The sequence below is a fragment of the Salmo salar genome, chromosome 01 (genome assembly GCF_965601325.2).
Source record: "Salmo salar chromosome 01, fSalSal1, whole genome shotgun sequence".
NCBI classification, from domain to species: Eukaryota; Metazoa; Chordata; class Actinopteri; order Salmoniformes; family Salmonidae; genus Salmo; species Salmo salar.
In genome coordinates, this window is record NC_138291.1 from 20,703,375 (window position 1) to 20,726,309 (window position 22,935).

At 44.8% G+C, this 22,935-nt stretch overlaps 1 protein-coding gene across 3 annotated transcripts in view; it reads right to left on the reverse strand.

The window, feature by feature from the left end:
* The window catches only part of LOC106573019 (myelin transcription factor 1-like protein), a 148,492-nt gene that overhangs the window by 46,830 nt on the left and 78,727 nt on the right, over positions 1-22,935 (reverse strand). For all 3 annotated transcript variants that reach the window (XM_082970472.1, XM_082970482.1, XM_082970457.1), the window contains exon 6: positions 6,802-7,265. In XM_082970472.1, coding sequence (XP_082826598.1) covers positions 6,802-7,265 — 464 coding nt within the window. The remainder of the gene's footprint in view (positions 1-6,801; positions 7,266-22,935) is intronic.

Genomic DNA, 22,935 nt, shown 5'->3' on the forward strand with positions numbered 1-22,935 from the left:
AAGTATTAATTATCACCATGTTCAAAGACGCATCAGCTGTCCCAATACACTTGTGTGTGAACGGGAACATTACAATAAGATAGAGGGAAACATGAAGCATGAAAGACTTACATGCACAAACAAACACATATATGCATTCTTGAGATACTTTACATAGGTGTACACAAACATTAACTTCACACCCAGACAACACATTGACACCACACACACACACACACACACACACACACACACACACACACACACACACACACACACACACACACACACACACACACACACACACACACACACACACACACACACACACACACACACACACACACACACACACACACACAAATCCACTGAGAGCAAGACAACATGTAGGGTGTTGGGGTGAGGGCTCTGGACCACGGAGAGAGAACAGTCACGACTGACCAGGCACATATTTTGACAGGGGAACGCTTTCTTACAGTACCCTACCCTTGCCATGGCTGCCAGAGGTTACATTTTTTGAAGTTTTGAAACATGGCTCAGGAAAGCAATTTGAAGAGCAATCAAGGTACACAAAGGGGAAAGGGAAGCGAAACAGATTGAAAGAGGAACTGAGAGATTGCGCTGCTCCGTATAAAGCTTGGATTAGCAATGCAGCAGCAGTGTGCAGCAGTGTGCAAATATCCATTGAGAAACATAGAACCGCCATAACAATGCCACCTCTACTACAGTTAGCAGATTGGAATCTGCCTGCTGCCACTTATGTCTTGGAGAGTATGGTGGAAATGATAGTGGCCTAATGCATGTGGAGAGACTTATCTACATTTCTGAGAAGAAGAAAAAAGGAGACGAATAAAGGTGTGATTTCATCCTCCTCTCTAAAGATGGCACTGTGGTTGAGAACGACAGAGAGAATCCCAAATATTCACTAAGTTTATTTAGGCCAGAGCAGAAAGCTAGAACACCCAGTGGAATTGACTGAATTGTGCTCTTTGAGTCAAGAATGGAAACAAAGACTATCTCCTTGACTGTGGTCTCTGTAATTAATGTCAGTCTAGGGAGATTCTCACATGCCCAACAGAGAGACAGAGAGAGACAGAGGAGGGAGGCTGATACTACACTACTAGAAAGAAGTTAGGACAACGTACTGTACCACAGAGGGTTAACAGAGCCCCCCCCCCCCCCTCTGTCTCTCTCTCGTTCTCGCTCTCTCAGAGCTCCAGTCTTAATTGGACGTGAAGGTTCTGTCAGGAAGGATTTGAGGTGTGGGGGTGAAAGGCAGAATGAGTTGGAGAGAAACCTGTCAAATGTGGTGTTAGGGCAAGTAATAGGCAGAGACCACACATGGGGGAGAACTTGGCACATACCAGACTGTCTCCAAACCAGACACAGGCTACTGTGTCTTCTCTCTATAGAGAGACCTGTGATCATTGTGTTTGTTGCAGGTCATTTTGAACAGAAGGTTTTGTATCTAACTTATGCATGCCATTAAGCAAAGGTGGTGGGTTAAGCAAGGACTGCTTTTGACTTTTCTCACACAAATACATGCCCTCTCTGACACCTATGCAGTAGTTCTATGGATGCTGTCATTTCAAGAACGATAGCTTCTTTCACCGCATCATTTTGAGTCCTGATTCAGTGTTTCAGGGCATTTAGGTGTTTTGGAGATAGACGGACAGAGGGTTCCCATCCAGCCAGTGCCAAACTGACATTTTCACAGGATCTCTGTCTGAGAGACAACGCCAGCACTGCTTAACCTCCGACTGAGATAACCCTGAAGGTAACGGCAAAAGACCCCAAAAGACCTACAATTACAGAGCTGAATCTCTCTTGAAAAAAGAGCCTTTGCTGCCAAACTGTCTCTCTTTTCTTAGTGACCGGGTTTGATCTAGCACTAAAAATGATTTTTCAGGTAGCTACAGTCGTCTTATACAGTAGGTTGGAGGAAAAGCAAATGCTGAAACAAATAAATAAACCAATCAAACAGATGAAACAAACAAAGATCAAAGGAATATGAACAGCATATTATAATCTATGTTCTGGGACATGCAGGCTTGGGATTCTGTTTGCATGTTGTTATGTAGAATTGTATCACATTTCATTTCCCAGTACGCTGGCAAAAGTATCATTTACTGCCTTTATTCCCTTACTATACTGCACATATATATATATACTGCTCAAAAAAATAAAGGGAACACTAAAATAACACATCCTAGATCTGAATGAATCTTATTAAATACTTTTTTCTTTACATAGTTGAATGTGCTGACAACAAAATCACACAAAAATAATCAATGGAAATCCAATTTATCAACCCATGGAGGTCTGGATTTGGAGTCACACTCAAAATTAAAGTGGTAAACCACACTACAGGCTGATCCAACTTTGATGTAATGTCCTTAAAACAAGTCAATATGAGGCTCAGTAGTGTGTGTGGCCTCCACATGCCTGTATGACCTCCCTACAACGCCTGGGCATGCTCCTGATGAGGTGGCGGATGGTCTCCTGAGGGATCTCCTCCCAGACCTAGACTAAAGCATCCGCCAACTCCTGGACAGTCTGTGGCGCAACGTGGCGTTGGTGGATGGAGCGAGACATGATGTCCCAGATGTGCTCAATTGGATTCAGGTCTGGGGAACGGGCGGGCCAGTCCATAGCATCAATGCCTTCCTCTTGCAGGAACTGCTGACACACTCCAGCCACATGAGGTCTAGCATTGTCTTGCATTAGGAGGAACCCAGGGCCAACCGCACCAGCATATGGTCTCACAAGGGGTCTGAGGATCTCATCTCGGTACCTAATGGCAGTCAGGCTACCTCTGGCGAGCACATGGAGGGCTGTGCGGCCCCCCAAAGAAATGCCACCCCACACCATGACTGACCCACCGCCAAACCGGTCATGCTGGAGGATGTTGCAGGCAGCAGAACGTTCTCCACGGCGTCTCCAGACTCTGTCACGTCTGTCACGTGCTCAGTGTGAACCTGCTTTCATCTGTGAAGAGCACAGGGCGCCAGTGGCGAATTTGCCAATCTTGGTGTTCTCTGGCAAATGCCAAACGTCCTGCACGGTGTTGGGCTGTAAGCACAACCCCCACCTGTGGACGTCGGGCCCTCATACCACCCTCATGGAGTCTGTTTCTGACCGTTTGAGCAGACACATGCACATTTGTGGCCTGCTGGAGGTCATTTTGCAGGGCTCTGGCAGTGCTCCTCCTGCTCCTCCTTGCACAAAGGCGGAGGTAGCGGTCCTGCTGCTGGGTTGTTGCCCTCCTAAGGTCTCCTCCACATCTCCTGATGTACTGGCCTGTCTCCTGGTAGTGCCTGCATGCTCTGGACACTACGCTGACAGACACAGCAAACCTTCTTGCCACAGCTCGCATTGATGTGCCATCCTGGATGAGCTGCACTACCTGAGCCACTTGTGTGGGTTGTAGACTCCGTCTCATGCTACCACTAGAGTGAAAGCACCGCCAGCATTCAAAAGTGACCAAAACATCAGCCAGGAAGCATAGGAACTGAGAAGTGGTCTTTGATCACCACCTGCAGAACCACTCCTTTATTGGGGGTGTCTTGCTAATTGCCTATAATTTCCACCTGTTGTCTATTCCATTTGCACAACAGCATGTGAAATTTATTGTCAATCAGTGTTGCTTCCTAAGTGGACAGTTTGATTTCACAGAAGTGTGATTGACTTGGAGTTACATTGTGTTGTTTAAGTGTTCCCTTTATTTTTTTGAGCAGTGCCTTCGGAAAGTATTCAACGTCATGACTTTTTCCACATTTTGTTACTTTATAGCCATAATCTAAAATGGATTAAAAAAAAATATTCAGCAATTTGCACACAATACCCCATGATGACAAAGCCAAAACAGTTTTTGGGAAAGTTTGGCAAATTTATTAAAAAAACGACAGAAAAACCTTATTTACATAAGTATTCAGACCTTTTGCTATGAGACTCGAAATTACGCTTAGGTGCATCGTGTTCCATTGATCATCCTTGAGATGTTTCTACAACTTGATTGAAGTCCACCTGTGGTAAATTCAATTGATTGGACATGATTTGGAAAGGTACACAACTCTCTATATAAGGTTCCACAGTTGACAGTGTATGTCAGAGCAAAACTAAGCCATGAGGTGAAAGGAATTGTCCGTAGAGATCCGAGACAGGATTGTGTCGAACCACAGACCTGGGGAAGGGTACAAAAACATTTCTGCAGCATTGAAGGTCCCCAAGAACACAATGGCCTCCATCATTATTAAATGGAAGAAGTTTGGAATCACCAAGAATCTTCCTAAAGATGGCCGCCTGGCAAAACTGAGCAATCGGGGGAGAAGGGCCTTGGTTAGGGAGCTGAACAAGAACCCGATGGTCAATCTGACAGAGCTCTAGAGTCCCTCTGTGGAGATGGGAGAACCTTCAAGAAGGACAACCATCTCTGCAGCACTCCACCAATCAGGCCTTTATGGTAGAGTGGCCAGATGGAAGACACTACTCAGTAAAAGGAACATGAAAGCACGCTTGGAGTTTGCCAAAAGGCACCTAAAGACTCACAGACCATGAGAAACAAGATTCTCCAGTCTGATGAAAGCAATATTAAACTATTTAGCTTGAATGTCATGCGTCACGTCTGGAGGAAACCTGGCTCCATCCTTATAGTGAAGCAGGGTGGTGGCAGAATCATGCTGTGGGGATATTTTTCAATGACAAGGACTGGGATACTAGTCAGGATCGAGGCAAAGATGAACGGAGCAAAGTACAAAGAGATCCTTGATGAAAACCTGCTTCAGAGTGCCCAGGACCTGACTGAGGTGAGGGTTCACCTTCCAACAGGACAACAACCCTAAGCACACTGCCAAGACAATGCAGGAGCGGCTTCGGGACAAGTCTCTGAATGTCCTTGAGTGGCCCAGCCAGAGGCCGGACTTGACCGAACATCTCTGGAGAGACCTGAATATAGCTGTGCAGCGACACTCCCCATCCAACCTGACAGAGATTGAGAGGATCTGCAGAGAAGAATGGGAGAAACTCCCCAAACACAGGTGTGCCAAGCGTCAAACCCAAGAAGACACAAGGCTGTAAATCATTACCAAAGCTGCTTCAACAAAGTGCTAAGTAAAGGGTCTGAATACTTATGTAAATGTGATATTAGCTTATATTTTTTTTAATAATCACAAAAATTCCTAAAAACCCGTTTTAGGTTCGTCATTATGGGTTATTCTATGTAGATTGATGAGGGAAAAAATGGATTTCAATTTAGAATAAGGCTGTAACCTAACAAAACGTGGAAAAAGGCAAGGGGTCTGAATACTTTCTGAAGACACTGTATACAGTACCAGTCCAACGTTTGGACACACCTACTCATTCAAGGGTTTTTCATTATTTTTACTATTTTCTACATTGAAGAATAATAGTTAAGACATCAAAACTATGACATAACACATATGGAATCACATAGCAACCAAAAAGGTGTTAATCAAATCAAAATATATTTTAGATTTTAGATTCTTCAACGTAGCCACCCTTTGCCTTGATGAAAGCTTTGCACACTCTTGGCCTTCTCCTAACCAGCTTCATGAGGTATTCACCTGGAATGCATATAAATTAACAAGTGTGTCTTGTTAAAAGTTAATTTGTGGAATTTCTTTCATTCTAATGTGTTTGAGAATCAGTTGTGTTGTGTGTGACAAGGTAGGGGTGGTATACAGACGATAGCCCTATTTGGCAAAAGACCAAGTCCATATTATGGCAAGAACAGCTCAAATAAGCAAAGAGAAATGACAGTCCATCATTACTTTAAGACATGAAGGTAAGTCAATCCGAAAAACTTTAAGAACTTTGAAAGTTTCTTCAAGTGCAGTCACAAAAACCGTCAAGCACTATGATGAAACAGGCTCTCATGAGGACCGTCACAGGAAGGGAAGACCCAGAGTTACCTCTGCTGCAGAGGATAAGTTCATTAGAGTTAACTGCACCTCAGATTGCAGCCCAAATACATGCTTCACCGAGTTCATGTAACAGACACGTCTCAACATCAACTGTTCAGATGAGACTGCATGAATCAGGCCTTCATGGTCGATTTGCTGCATAGAAACCACTACTAAAGGACACCAATAAGAAGAAGAGACTTGTTTGGGCCAAGAAACCCGAGCAATGGACATTTGACTGGTGGAAATCTGTCCTTTAGTCTGATGAGTCCAAATTTGAGATTTTTGGTTGCAACCTCCGTGTCTTTGTGAGACGCAGAGTAGGTGAACGGGTGATTTCTGCATGTGTGGTTCCCACCGTGAATCATGGAGGAGGAGGTGTGATGGTGTGGGGGTGCTTTGGTGGTGCTGCATCAGATGACCTGGTCTCCACAAACACCTGACCTCAATCCAGTTGAGATGGTTTGAGATGAGTTGGACCACAGAGGAAAGGAAAAGCAGTCAACAAGTGCTCAGCATATGTGGGAACTCCTTCAAGACTGTTGGAAAAGCATTCCAGGTGAAGCTGGTTTAGAGAATGCCAATAGTGTGCAAAGCTGTCATCATGGCAAAGGGTGGCTTTTTGAAGAATCTCAAATATAAAATATATTTTGATTTATTTAACAATTTTTTGGTTACCACATGATTCCATATGTGTTTTCTCATAGTTTTGATGTCGTCACTATTATGTAGAAAAAAGTTAAAATAAAGAAAAACCCTTGAATGAGTAGGTGTGTCCAAACTTTTGACTGGCACTGTATATATATATATTCTAAACATTCCACAATGCAAATATTTACATTATTTTGAATATTATATCCAAATATCTTTCGGTGTAACAGGTAAGTAAATAAAGTCTCACCTTGGCCTTGACTCTGCTCATCAAACTCCTCCTCATACTCTTCCTCATCTTCTTCCTCTTCCTCCTCTTCTACTCCCTCTTCCTCCTCCTCCTCCTCCTCTTCTTGTTCCACCTCTACCTCCTCCCCCTCTCCCTCCCCTCTCTCCACATCTCCTTCTTCCTGCTCCATCTGTTCCTCATTGTCATCCGAGTATCTCTCCTCTTCCTCATCCTCTACTTCCTCCTCTTCCTCATCTCCCCCATCCTCTACTCCCTCCTCCACCTCCTCCTCTCTATCATCCATTTCCTCTGTTCCGTCCGTCTCGTAGTTCTCCTCCATAGTAGAGTTGTCCATCTGGGTTATGAGTGGTGTCCCCTTGGATGCTGGTTCAAGGGGTTCCAGTATGGGCTCCAACACTTCCAGGGGTTCCAGAGGCTGTCTGTCCACTGTTTTCCTCTTCTTGGCCAGAGGGCAGCCGTACACACTGCAGGGGACAGATAACACCAGAACCATTAACTGTTAGCCAGCAGACCCAAAACCCCAGCCACCTCACCAGGCTTAGTGGCTGACTGGCTAAGCTAATACAATACACTGGCTCTGGTCTCTAAATGTGTCACTGGGCCAGCACACTACCCAGCAGGCTATTCACTGATTAAAACACATTTGGAGAGAATTCTACAAAACACAATAAAACACAACTGCAGCACAATGGTACAAGGTGCTGAATGTTCTCTTGCTTTCTCGCTGCAGAACAGCTCTAGGACAGGCCCAATGCTCTGCTGAATGTTCTCTTCCTTTCTCGCTGCAGAACAGCTCTAGGACAGAGCCAATGCTCTGCTGAAGGTTTTTGTTTGTAGCACCATAGAGAAAGTGAAATCAAAGTTTAGTAAACGGAGCTCTAATCGTGCCCATAATCATTCACTATTGTGTAATTACATTCTAATTGCCATCCTTTGCTGGGTTAATAATTATAGGAGGCAGGATGAGGTTTTCTGAGACAAATAAAAACAATGATATTAAAACAAATAGATAATTGCATCCCTGGCTTACCCTCTGAAAACAAATTGTTTATTTAGCTGGCATCGTCTGACTCTGTTGTGGCGACTGCAGCGAAACATGCAGCTATACATGTTGTTGTAGTATGGTCATTGGGAAAACAGCATAATCAGAGGGATGCGTTTTACTGTATTCTCCTGGTCCCATTGGCAGCAGAGGACACATTTTAATCTGATCATCTGATCATCTGTATATTCACCTAGAATATTGATCACAGGAGCCTAATCCATTTCCCTCATCAAACCATGGGGAGTCTGGGGGCGAAACAGGTCTGTGTGTGTGTGTGTGTTCAAGTGCATGTGTGTATGTGTACATTGATGTGCGCATGTGGCACCCAGTCCCTCTATCAAACTAACCACATGGACAGAGTCCCAATGAGACCAGTGCGACAACGTGTTTTGGGTGCCAAGCAGAGCAGTGTTCCATGCTGGTCGGTAACAGAGTCAGAAATGCTTCAGGTATGCTTAGTTAGAGGCTACTGAGCTGTGAAATGTTCCTGATTCCCCTTCACACCAGCCCAGAGTGTTTATCCCTCCTCACTCAGCCCAGAATAGGCCCTAATGTGAACAAATAGACAGCATTAGGTTGAAGGAGCGGAGGAGTGAAATTATATCAGCAGTTATTATAGTCGGTGGAGGTGTTCTGTTTTGGACGTTTCCAAGCGGATGTGGCACCTCTCGGAAGCCTCCTCCGCTCAAGGTTAGGGGGGTGCTGCTAATACATGAGCCTCATTTCTTAAATTGCTGGAGAACTGGGTATTTTGACTCCCTGCAACATGCTAACTGTGGACCTTTTACCAGTGTTTATTTGTTTCAGAATTGCAAAGCCGCATGATTTATGATCTCTCTCTCTCTCTCTCTCACACACACACACACACACACACACACACACACACACACACACACACATGCTGTTCTACACAGACCAAAAGGAGCGAGTGTCAATCACTCAGTCAGCGTCGGGCTCAACTGGCAGACAGCCTCAATCTCAGCAGGCCCAGGGATTACTTAATAGCCTGACCCCTGCACCCACACCCAGGGCCTCATTTCATTAATCTACGACCAAAAGGAAACTCATTCCCTGCCTGTCAGCCCTGCAGGCTCCTGCAGGTCCTGCACCTCTCCCCAGGGTGGGGGTGGAGGTGTGTGTGTGGGGGTGGGGTCGCTGGGTACTGTGATCAATAGTGCTTGTGACCAAACATCTCAAAAGAACATTAAAATGTCACTCATCCTGGCCCATTCCAAAGCCCCTCCAAATAAATCAAGGGCTGGTCCCAGCAGGATACGTACTGCCAAGCAGCCAGCCTGGCAGGGAGGATAGGTGAGTTCGAGGGAGGGAGGGAAGTTGGGAAGGAGTGAAGGTGTCTAGCTGTTGAAATTCACTCTTCCCTCTACTTGTCTTCCATTGCATACCACTCTGTCTGTCAGACTGGATGGCTTTTAGCGATGAGGCAGTACTTGCAGTGCATCACCCAGATGGAGGGGCTGTATGGCTGTGCTTAATGTGCTATTTTCACCTGAATCACTTTACAATTCACAATCTCAGTGATACTGCTAATTGCATTGAAACACTCGAATGGATTAACGTTTAAAATCACTAGAAATTGTTTTTATCTGGCCAATAAAAAGGGGTCAATTACACCAGTTAGTATTTCCATTGTTACATAATGTTCCATTGTACTACTACTGCAAATATGTTTCAGTGGGTCCTAAAATCCTCCCTTACTGAAAGACTTCATTACAATATTTACCGAAAACAACTTTATGCATGATCTCCAAATGCCTCTTTATCCCACTAATGTATTAAAAACAAAAATACAATGCATTCGGAAAGTATTCAGACCACTCGACATTTTACACATTGTGTTACTTTACAGCCTTATTCTAAAATGGATTAAATAAAACATGTTCCTCATCAATCTACACACAATACCCCACAAAGACAAAGCGAAAACATCCTGTTTCTATTGATCATCCATAGTGCATGTCAGAGCAAAAACAGTGCATGTCAGACAGTGCATGTCAGAGCAAGCCATGAGGTTGAAGGAATTGTCCCTAGAGTTCCGAGACAGGATTGTGTCGAGACACAGATCTGGGGAAGGGTACCAAAAGAAAAGAACACAGTGGCCTCCATCATTCTTAAGAGGAAGAAGTTTGGAACCACCACTCTTCCTAGAGCTGGCAGCCCGGCCAAACTGAGCAATCGGGGGAGAAGGGTCTTGGTCAGGGAGGTGACCAAGAACCCGATGGTCACTCTGACAGAACTCCAGAAGGACAACCATCTCTGCAGCACTCCACCATCAGGCCTTTATGGTAGAGTGGCCAGACGGAAGCCACTCCTCAGTAAAAGGCACATGACAGCCAAATTGGAGTTTGCCAAAAGGCACCTAAAGGACTCTCAAACCATGAGAAATATGATTCTCAGGTCTGATGAAAACAAGATTTAACTCTTTGGCCTGAAGGCCAAGCGTCACATCTGAAGGAAACCTGGCGCCATCCCTACTGTGAATGTTTTGGGGATGTTTTTCAGCGGCAGAGACTGGGAGACTAGTCAGGATGGCAGGTAGCTAAATGGTTAGAGCGTTGGGCCAGTAACCGGAAGGTTGCTAGATGGAAGAACTGGGGCATTTTTAGCTCCCAGGAATTGTGTACAGATCCTTGTGACATGGGGCTGTGCATTATCATTCTGAAACATGAGGTGATGGCTGCGGATTAATGGCACGACAATGGGCCTCAGGATCTCGTCACAGTATCTCTATGCATTCAAATTGCCATCGATAAAATGCAATTTAGTTCGTTATCCGTAGCTTATGCCTACCCATACCATAACCCCACCGCCACCATGTGGCACTCTGTTCACAAAGTTGACATCAGCAAACCACTCGCCCACATGACACCATACACTTCGTCTGCGGTTGTGAAGCCGGGTTGGACGTACTGTCTCTAAAACAACGTTATGGTAAGGCTTATGGTAGAGAAATGAACGTTACATTCTCTGGCAACAGCTCTGGTGGACATTCCTGCAGTCAGCATTCCAATTGCACACTCCCTCAAAACTTGAGACATCTGTGGCATTGTGTTGTATTACAGAACTGCAGCAGCCTTTTACTGTCCCCAGCACAAGGTGCACCTGTGTAATGATCATGCTGTTTAATCAGCTTCTTGATGCCACACTTGTCAGGTGGATGGATTATCTTGGCAAAGGATAAATGCTCACTAACAGGGATGTAAACACATTTTTCCCCAAAATTTGAGAGAAATACGTTTCTTGTGCTTATGGAACATTTCTGGGCTCTTTTATTTCAGCTCATGAAACATGGGACCAACAGTTTACATGTTGCGTACATATTTTTGTTCAGTGTAAAATGATACAAAATACTTTGCTCATGATGCAACAACAGCCTGTAAGAACAGCCTGAGTGCACCGGCCTTGAAACAACGATACAGAGCTATTCTATGTATTATCTGAGCGGCGCTGGTGCTCCTAGGTCAAAATTCCATCTGCATTCCACAGGTCATGTTTATAAGTGAGTGTTCCAAAAAACGATCAAGATGAGGAAAAGTCTCCCGGCACACCTAGGAGTTCCTCAAGGCACACCAGTGTGCTGCAGCACATCGGTTGAAAACCACTGCTTGGTGTAGCCTACTACTCTTGCTGTGAGGTTGAAGTGACACACACACATCAGCATCCCACAATTCTCAGCTTTCTCACAGCAAGGCCTTTGCCACATCTCAACCATCTCACCCCTCCTAACGTGACTACATCCTTCTGACTGCGCCCTGCAATTAACATTCCACAGGTAATTATTAAGTGCCATTTAAATAAAGAAATACTGCTGGCGTCAGGAGAGGAGGACAGAAAGTATTTGTCTTTTGTCTTTTCTTCACCAGGCAGCAGGGTAGAAGTCTTTAATAGGTGTGTTTGGTATGAAAGGCAGCTATCGAAGGAAAATTGACCCTTGTGTAACAGAAAAGCCACTTCAGGTTTGTATTGTATTTTTAAAGAGATAATTCTGGATGAAATGCATTCAACTAAAGGGGAACAAGTGGTCAGTAAAGTAACATGAGGAAAACACTGTACATGTTAAGGAAAGCCCATTTCGAGAGCTCAGAATCATGAGTAGGATTACGTCTGTCTTTGTGTGGTTGTGTGTGTGTCTGTGTTTGTGTATGTGTGTCTCTGTGTCTGTGTCCATGTGTGCACTTACATGCGTGTGTATATATGTATGCGTGAATGCTTCTGGCATGTGAGTGAGTGTGTGTGTGTGTGTGTGTGTGTGTGTGTGTGTGTGTGTGTGTGTGTGTGTAATCCCAGGCAGGTGACAGTGAGCGTTACCCAGCAGCTTTATTAGCAGTCATATTAAAGCCTGTTCACAGCGGGGGATGAAGCTTTGTCCAGTCATAAGCATTATGTGCTATTTGTCTCCCTGACACTGGGATGAGACTGCTGCTGCACTTCATGGCTTTCACTCTTCACTCTTAGAAAAAAAGGTGCTATGTAGAACCTAAAAGGAACTACTTTTGGTTCCAAGAAGAACACTTTTGGGTTTCATGTAGAACACTTTCCACAGAGGGTTCTACATGGAAACCAGAATGGTTCTACCTGGAAACAAAAAGGGTTCTACCTGAAACCAAAATGGGTTTTGCTATGGGAACAGCCGAAGAACCCCTTTGGAACCTTTTTTTCTAAGTGTTGATTACTTTATATCTCCCCTGCCTCTGTCTCACTTTGTCTCTCGCGCTCTCTTTCTCTCTCACTCTCTCATTCTCAATCTTTCTCTTTCTCACTCTCACCATCTCCCCTGTCTTTCTCTCTCCCTCTCCATCCCTTACACCCCATTCTCACTCACTCTTCACCTATCTCTCTTCTTACCACCATCCTCTCTCTTTATACCTAAATTGTCTCCTTTTCTACCTCATCCCCTGTCTGCTTAGAGAGAGAGAAAGAGAGAGAGAGAGCTATTAGAGGAGTTCTGTGCACCTCTCGCTGTGTCCCTACCTAACAGGATCTATTGGCACGCGTGGCAGAGCGCCATCTCCATGGTGATATCCTCCAGAAATCCAACAGGGATTTGCCATCCTCGCAAACAGTAGCAAGTCAGGGAGAGATAGATAGAAAGATATATATATATATATATGGGGGGGGGGGGTCGGTGGAGAAAAGGAGAGATAGGGAGAGAAGAGTTGGAGAGAGAGAGAGAATGGAAGGGAGAGAAAGACAGAGGGAGAGAGATACTGTAGATAGAAAGAGAGAGAGACAGAGAGGGTAAGGTGGAGAGAAGGAGAGAGAATGGAAGGGAGATAACGACAGAGAGAGAGAGAGGGGGGAGAGAGAGAGAGACAGAGCGAGAGAGAGAGGAGTGTGAGAGGGAGGGAGAGCAAGAGACAGCAAGAAAGAGGGGGAGAGGAAAGAGGGGTAGAGGTAGAATGAGAGTCAGAGAGAGGGGGAGAAGAGAACAAAAGCTGTGTGGTTCTGTGGGAGGGGAGGCTCAGGCAGCCACTGCAATTTGGGTATATTCTGTGTGCTCTAATTGTGGATTTTATACTGGATAATACAACACACGCTATGGTATAGTTTGTACACACAGCCAACACAGAGATGGTATTGAAAAACATTAAGTCCCTGTTGTGATTCATTGTAGTGTGATGGACTGTAATGGGAGACAGTCAATGCAGTAGAGCCAGAGGAATCAAACCCATGCAGACAAACACAGACCCAGCACCAACTCACATCATTAACTCAGGCTGCCAGGCAGCCCCAGTCTCTTCCTCTGCCCCAGCCCCGTACCCAGCCTCTTCTTCAGCCCCAGGCTTTTCCTCTGCCTCAGCCGCGTACCCAGCCTCTTCTTCAGCCCCAGTCTTTTCCTCTGCCTCAGCCGCGTACCCAGCCTCTTCTTCAGCCCCATTATTTTCCTCTGCCTCAGCCCCGTACCCAGCCTCTTCTTCAGCCCGTCTCTTCCTCAGCCCCCTAGTCACCTCTTCTTCAGCACCATTACTTTCCCCATGTCCATCAACTTACCCCTGCCTGTTTCCCTGCCCTTACCCCTGCACTTTCCCTAGCCCCAGCCCTCATATTTTCCCCTGCCCTTGGCGCAGCCCCTGCCCTTGCCCCAAAACCATCCCCCTGCACCTCCCCAGCCCCCTTCCATTGCCCCAGCCCCTAGCCCCCTGCCCTTGCCCCTAACCCAGCCCCCTTCCCTTGCCCCATACCCATACCCAGACCCAGCCCCTGCCCTTACCCCTGCACTTTCCCCAGTCCCAACCCCCTTCCTTTTCCCCTTCCCTTTCTCCAGCTGCCTGCCCCTCCCCCAAAACCAGCCCCCTGCCCTTGCCCCAGAACCAGCCCTCTGCTCTTATCCCAGCCCCCTTCCTTGCCCCATACCTACCCCTTACCCCTTCCCTTACCCCTGCACTTGTCCTTCCCCCGCCCCCTTCATTTGCCTCTGCCCTACCCCAGCCCCCTGCCCTTGCCCCATACCCAGCCCTATACCCTTGCCCCAGATCCAGCCCCCTCCCCTTGCCCCTTGCCCCAGACCCAGCCCGCTTCCCTTGCCCCAAACCCGGCCCCCTGCCATTGCCCCAGACCCAGCCTCAGAATTGCTATCCAAGCCTGACAGAATGACACCCCAGAGGCCCAACCAGTAGCCCCTAGCCTCTCCTAGGACCCACTCAGCCATATCACCCCCATCAGATACAGATATGTGCCTGTCTGTCTATCTGGGGCCCAGAGATCAAGGCCTCACTGAGGGGATGGAAGAGTATGGCTCCAGGTAGGTAGTGGTCTAACACATCCATACCCCTGCTGACCTGAGGCTATAGCTGCCCATCACTCTGCTATGGATGAGTCAATCCACTAAACACCTCAGGATTAAATACACCAGTACAACAGACTGTATGGAGAGAGTGGCCAGCATAGGAACTCCACAAAATGTTATATTTAGTCATTTAGCAGACACCCTTATCCAGAGTGCATACATTTTCATGCCATTTTTTCATACTTTTTCATACTTTTTTTTCATAAAAAATATAATCTGTATGATTTCTAATCGTTTATAATGTTTTCTAATCATAACTTCAGTAAGAGGTGGACTAATAAAGCACCTAACTTCACTTCTGGATCACCCAGGTAAGGATCCCCTTACAAAAATATACCATGGTAGTGCAATGAAAAACATGCCATGGTACTGGTGCAAATACCAAAAAACCATGATAGTACCATAGTAGTTTTTTCATTGTCCTACCATGGCAGGAAAATACCATGGTATTTGCACCAGTACCATGGTATTTTCCTGCCATGGTAGTGATAAAAAAAAACATTATATTTTTTTTATTGTACTTCCTACCATGGTACAAAAATTAACCGTGGTAGTACAATGAATAAAAAACATGGGTTTGTACTGGCAGCATGTAGTGAAACAAGAAAGCATGGTTGTTGTTTACAATGTATTATGTTGGTCTGTGTCTCACCGGACCATCATAAAAAACTTAGTAATTTTTGGTACTCACGTATTGCAAAATTGACTACTCGCTCTGCAATTGCAAAGCGTAGGCCTAGTACTCTCTTAAACCCTTTAGCTCCTATTTGAAAACCACAACACACATGGTCTTAAACCCGGATAGGGTATGGTGAGAAGAATGAAGGGAGTCTGAAACCTTGAAGATTTAAAATAGTTTGTTTTGTGCTTCTCTCTTCAATTCAGTTCACTCTCTCTCACTCAACTGACTTGGCTATACAATTCTAAAAAGCCAATATACAAAAAAAAACTATTTGTGAAAATTATCATCTTATCTCAGATACATTTTTATCATGTAATTCTCAACATATCGCTAAAAACAGCAAGTTACAATGTTTCCTTTTGTTTACACTGTGTGAACGTTGTCGCCATGACTACAACAGGCTAGCTTGACTGGAGCTAACTTTAGCCGACAACAGCTTCTATGCTAACGGACTTTTATAAATTAATTTAACTATCAAAACATCATCAAAAATAACAACAATTATATAATTATACTCTGCTTAACTTGGTGTTTCATATCCTATGCTATATATATCGCTCACTGTGATGTTAACATTTAAAATATTTTGTTGGCTTGGCTCTCTCATTCAATTGACTAGGCAGGCTAGCGCAAGAGCCACTGTAGAGTGAGCGCGTGTGAAGCAACCATTAGAGCGAGCGGCTCCCTCTCCGGACCGAAACAAGCACAACACCCCTTGATTAAAAATACAGTAAATTATTACAAAATGCCAAAGATTAGGCTACCATATATCTCACATTTTCCCACATTTCAGGTTGGCAACACAGGGAAACCAAACATGAGCAAAAAACAGTACTATTAATAGAGAAAGTATTACCCCTTTCTTGCAGCAACTATTTCCCTTTTCTTTGATGTTAGAGACAAACTAGCACAAACAATAGTAGTCTGCCTCTGACTTTATCAGAAACTTGCCCCTAATGGTATATAAATTCACCAATGTAATACCAACCAACCTCATTTGACCTTGGGGGGTTTATTTATTTAATGCATTAAATGAATAAAGTTGGTAGAGCATGGCACTTGCAACGTCAGGGTTGTGGGTTCAATTCCCATGGGGGACCAGTATGAAAATAAATATGAAAATGTATGCACTCACTACTGTAAGTCGCTCTGGATAAGAATGTCTGCTAAAGGACTAAAATGTCAAATATAATTATACTGCCATTGTACTATGGAAACGCACAATAAATAAAGATAATTATTAATAACTGGTAGCATTTATCATAACTGTGTGTTACCATGGTAGAATGTATAATGTCGTTTAAAACCATGGTATTTCTATGATCCACATCTATAACATGGTATTATTTAGGTGCATGGCAGTACCATCATTCTTCAAAGCTAAAACCATGGTACACTACATGGCCAAAAGTATGTGGACACCTGCTCTTCAAACATCTCATTCCAAAATCATGGGCATTAATATGGAGTTGGTCCCCCCTTTTCTGCTTTAATAGCCTCCACTCTTCTGGGAAGGCTTTCCGCTAGATGTTGGAACATTGCTGCGGGGGACTTGCTTCCATTCAGCCACAGAAGCTTTAGTGAGGTTGGGCACTGATGTTGGGCTATTAGGCCTGGCTCACAGTTGGTGTTCGAATTCATCTCAAAGGTGTTCGATGGGGTTGACAAACCATTTCTGTATGGACCTCGCTTTGTGCATGGGGGCATTGTTATGCTGAAACAGGAAAGGGCTTTCCCCAAACTGTTGCCACAAAGTTGGAAGCACAGAATTGTCTAGAATGTCATTGTATGTTGTAGCATTAAGATTTCCCTTCACTGGAACTAAGGGGCCTAGCCAGAACCATGAAAAACAGCTCCAGAACATTATTCCTCCCCCACCAAACTTTACAGTTGGCACTATGCATTCAGGCGGGTAGCGTTCTCTTTGCATCCGTCAAACCCAGATTAGTCTTTCAGACAGCAAAATGGTGAAGCTTGATTCATCACTCCAGAGAATGCGTTTCCACTGCTCCAGAGTCCAATGGTGGCAAGATTTACACCACTCCAGCCGACACTTGGCATTGCACATGGTGATCTTAGGCTTGTGTGCGGCTGCTCGGCCATGGAAACCCATTTCATGAAGCTCCCGACGAACAGTTCTTGTGCTGACATTGCTTCCAGAGGCAGTTTGGAATTCGGTAGTAAGTGTTGCAACCGAGGACGCGCTTCAGCACTTGGCAGTCCCGTTCTGTGAGCTTGTGTGGCCTGACACTTTGCGTCTGAGCTGTTGTTGCTCCTAGACGTTTCCAATTCACAATTACAGCACTTACAGTTGACCGTGGCAGCTGTTGAAATTTGACAAACTGTCTTGTTGGAAAAGTGTCTTCCTTTGATGGTGCCACATTGAAAGTAACTGAGCTCTTCTGTGTCCACATACTTTTCCATGATTCAGATCTATACCATGGTATAAATGATGCAATACCATAGTAAGATTTAGGTATGATGGCAGTACTATGGTAGTACCATCATACTTCAAGGCTAAAATCATGGTGCATTTCCATGATTCAGACTACACCATGGTAGAAGTGAAAGTACCATAGTAGTACCATGTTATATTTTTGTAAGGGTCCTCTCCACTTACATAATTACTTCAATCAATCACATTAGCGTAGGGAGAGACACATCTTGGATGAGGTTTACCCTCCTCCTCTGCACTATCCATCTGTGTTAGCTACACTGGATATGTTGCATTAGACAGTACACTGCCATAATAGGGTTCAAACTCCATAAATGTTTTTAAAAGTTAGTTTGAGATATGGTTCTAATGTGCACAGATATGGCAGCAATATTCACCAGAGCTCAAGAATATCAGCACAAAAAAACATGAGAGAAAAATGACCTAAAATATAACTGGCCCACAATGATAGCACAGAAAATGTGTCATGTGCCATCTGAAATAATAATAATAATTAAACATACTAAAAAAACATGTTTTATCTTTCCTGCAGCAACACTCGCACTTGTCTATTCTTACTAGCACTGACTGCTGATAGCTGCTTTACTGAGGTAAGAATGTACTTACTATGATTATGATAGGTGGTCGTTTCACCTAGCTATTTTAAGTTGAATGCACTAACTGCAAGTCACTCTGGTTAAATGACTAAAATGGAAATGGAAACTAGTGTACATCAAGTTCTCTCACTAATATCCATCTTTGCTTTCACCCCCCAGCCTATTGCCCAGCTGCTGTGTTTCTGTCCTGTTGGCTTGTCACACCTAATCATCCCCAGCTTCCAACTGGCTCATTCATCCCCCTCCTCTCCCCTGTAACTATTCCCCAGGTCGTTGCTGTACGTTAGAATGTGTTCTCAGTCAACTTACCTGGTAAATAAGGGTTAAATAAAATAAATAAAGTCTACTGGGCCTGGTACATTTCCCCAGCAGAGACAGTGGAGGACTCTTGACATTTATGTAATTTAGCTGGTAGCCGTGCGGAGGGATGGGCAGGCTAGGGGGCTGCTGCTAGTGGGAGCGGGGTAGGGAGGGTGAGAGGTCAGGATGTACACAGCCCAGAAGAGATGGAGAGCCCTAAGCGTCTGGCTGTCCTGCGCCCCCTTGTTCCTCATCACACATCCCCCTGGCACGATGCTGGGCCCTGGGCTCGCTACACATGATCTGTCATTTCCTTTGATGTGTCTCCTGTGGGAGGGAGGGAGGGAGGGAGGGAGGGAGGGAGGGAGGGAGGGAGGGAGGGAGGGAGGGAGTAAACACCACCTGTTTACCACACGCTAGCTAACGCTAGGCTAGAGCAGAGCTAGGTACTGGAGCTGGCCTGACTGACTGTCATAATAACACATCACCAAACAAAGAGGAAAACACAAAGGGAAAAAATAAACAAATGGCGGAGGAAGAAAGGGATGAGGGGGATACAGGAGAGTGCCAGAGTATATTTGAGGGGCTTGGTTTTGAAATGTGTTTGAAGGTATCTTATGTTGTTTTATAGGTTGAGTTTTTCTGATTACGTGGTTATTATGAAAAAGTGAGAGAGGGAAAACCAGTGCTGTAGTTGACTGAAAACCAAGGGGAGCTGACGCCACTATATTTTATTCAATAATGGCAGTGGTTACACGAAGCAAAGAAAAACAAGTGGATTAAATACATTAACCAAGATTATCACTTTTAAAAATATTGAACCCCTGAAAAACAAGTCCCCAGAGAGCCAGTCCACTTCACCTCTATTTGTTCTGCCCCACACGCCTGCTCCCCCTCTCCTTTTGGAAAATAAAGCTCCCAATTAAATATGGAAATGTTCATTTCAGAGACAGATACTCCACAGAGGGGGGTTGATGGCATGGAGGTGATGTGGCACATTATGATTAATGTGACCTTATCTGGATTTGCACAAGGAGGCAGTGGGGTAGCTGAGCTGGGGGTGGGGGTGGAGGGGTGGAGGGGGCGGTGGTGGAGGGGGTGATGGTGGAGGAGGCAGGGGTGAATGGGGCAGAGGTTAGGTGGAGGGGATGGGTTTGTGAGGGCAGGGGTGGAGGAGAGGGAGGAGGGGGTGGAGGGGGAGGGGATGGCGGGGTGGGGGTGAGGGTGAGGGTTACTTGATCACATCACCCTGTTCTATACTCTTTTATTGGGCCAGCTCTCTCCTCTCTCTCTCTCTCTCTCTCTCTCTCTCTCTCTCTCTCTCTCTCTCTCTCTCTCTCTCTCTCTCTCTCTCTCTCTCTCTCTCTCTCTCATACCTCTCTCCTCTTCCCTCTCCCTCTTTCGTTTTTCCTCTCCCTCTTTTCCTAATAATACACCTTTCCCTCTCTCCCCCTCTCACTCTGCCAGGCTTCTAGGTGCAATGTTCCTGTGTCGCCCCACCACTACCTGGCTTCATTCCAATGCTTTAAGTGAGTGCTATCTGTCAAGGCATGAATAATACAGCCCCAAGGCTGGTGGAAGGCTGGCGGAATCCAAATGAGCTATACATCAGGAAGAAAGCAGTCGACTTTAGCTCCAGAACACGCTCCCACCAAGACAGGCAATTACTCATCCCCAGCTGCAGCCATGGCAATCACTATCACAACCCCTGCACCCCTACACCCCACCACTACCACCCAAAAACGAGCTCCTCATCACCATCACCATCACCCCACCACCTCACCCCAAAGCCATCATATATATATATACAGTACCAGTCAAAAGTTTGGACACACCTACTCATTCAAGGGTTTTTCTACATTGTATAATAATAGTGAAGACATCAAAACTATGAATCATGGGATCTACATGAATATATGGGGTCATCTAGTAACCAAAAAAGTGTTAAACAAATCAAAATATATTTTAGATTTTAGATACTTCAAAGTAGCCACCCAATTCGCACACTTGGTATTCTCTCAACCAGCTAAATGAGGTAGTCACCTGGAATGCTTTTCCAATCGTCTTGAAGGATCTCCCACATATAATGAGCACTTATTGGCTACTTTTCCTTCACTCTGCAGTCCAATTGGGTTGAGGTCGGGTGATTGTGGAGGCCAAGACATCTGATGCAGCACTCCATTACTCCTAATTCCTTCTTGGTCAAATAGCCTGGAGGTGAGTTTTGGGTCATTGTCCTGTTGAAAAACAAATTATAGTCCCACTAAGCGCAAACCAGATGGGAATGTGTATCGCTGCAGAATGCTGTGGTAGCCATGCTGGTTAAAATAAACCACAGACAGTCTCACCAGCAAAGCAGCCCCACACCATCATTCCTCCTCCTCCATGCTTCATGGTGGGAACCACACACGCGGAGATCATCCGTTTACCTACTCTGCGTCTCACAAAGACACAAATTTGGACTCATCAGACCAAAGGACAGGTCCACTGGTCTAATGTCCATTGCTAGTGTTTCTTGGCCCAAGCAAGTCACTTCTTATTATTGATGTCCTTAAGTAGGGGTTTCTTTGCAGCAATTCAACCATGAAGGCCTTATTCACTCAGTCTCCTCTGAACAGTTGATGTTGAGATGTGACTGTAACTTGAACTCTGCTGAGCATGTATTTGGGCTGCAATTTCTGAGGCTGGTAACTCTAATGAAATGATCCTCTGCAGCAGAGGTAACTCTGGGTCTTCCTTTCCTGTGGCGGTCCTCATGAGAGCCAGTTTCATCATAGCGCTTGATGGTTTTTGAAACTGCACTTAAAGAAACTTAGAAGGCAAGCATCCCGGAGTCTCCGCCTCTTTGCCGTTGACGTTGAGACTTGTTTTGTGGGTATTATTTAATGAAGCTGCCAGTTGAGGACTTGTGAGGCGTCTGTTTCTCAAACTAGACACTCTAATGTACTTGTCCTCTTGCTCAGTTGGGCACCAGTTCCTCCCACTCCTCTTTCTATTCTGGTTAGAGCCAGTTTGCGCAGTTCTGTGAAGGGAGTAGTACACAGCGTTGTACAAGATCTTCAGTTTCTTGGCAATTTCTTGCATAAAATAGCATTAATTTCTCCAAACAAGAATAGACTGATGAGTTTCAGAAGAAAGTTATTTGATTCTAGCCATTTTGAGCCTGTAATCGAACCCACAAATGCTGATGCTTCAGATACTCAACTAGCCAAAAGAAGGTCAGTTTTATTGCTTCTTTAACCAGGACAACATTTTTCAGCTGTGCTAATGTAATTGCAAAAGGGTTTTCTATTAATCAATTAGCCTTTTCAAATGATAAACTTGGATTAGCTAACACAACGTGCCATTGGAACAAAGGAGTGATGGTTGCAATTAATGGGCCTCTGTACGCCTATGTAGATATTCCGTTAAAAATCAGCCGTTTCCAGCTACAATAGTCATTTACAACATTAACAATGTCTACACTGTATTTCTGATGAATTTGATGTTATTTTAATAGAAAAAAGCTTTTCTTTCAAAAACAAGGATATTTCTAAGTGACCCCAAACTTTTGAATGGTATATATATATATGTGTGTGTGTATATATACAGTTTACATGTATACACTGAACAACGCAACATGTAAAGTTTTATGCACAAAAAGCATATTCCTCTCAAATGTTGTGCACAAATTTGTTTCCATCCTTGTTAGTGAGCATTTCTCCTTTGCCAAGATCATCCTTCCTTCACTAAAAGGTATTTAAAAAATAAATAAATAGAGAAATATCTTATTTACATAAGTATTCAGACACTTTGCAATGTGATTCGAAATTGAGCTCAGGTGCATCCTGTTTCCATTGATCATCCTTGAGATGTTTCTACAACTTGATTGAAGTCCACCTGTGGTAAATTCAATTGATTGGATATGATTTGGAAAGCACACACCTGTCTATATGAGGTCCCACAGTTTACAGTGCATGTCAGAGCAAAAACCAAGCCATGAGGTTGAAGGAATTGTCCGTAGAGCTCCGAGACAGGATTTTGCAGAGGTTTAGATCTGGGGAAGTGTACCAAAAATGTCTGCAGCATTGAAGGTCTCCAAAAACACAGTGGCTTCCGTCATTCTTAAATGGAAGAAGTTTGGAACCACCAAGACTCTTCCTAGAGCTGGCCGCTCGTTCAAACTGAGCAATCGGGGGAGAAGGGCCTTGGTCAGGGAGGTGACCAAGAACCTGCAGCACTCCACCAATCAGGCCTTTATGGTAGAGTGGC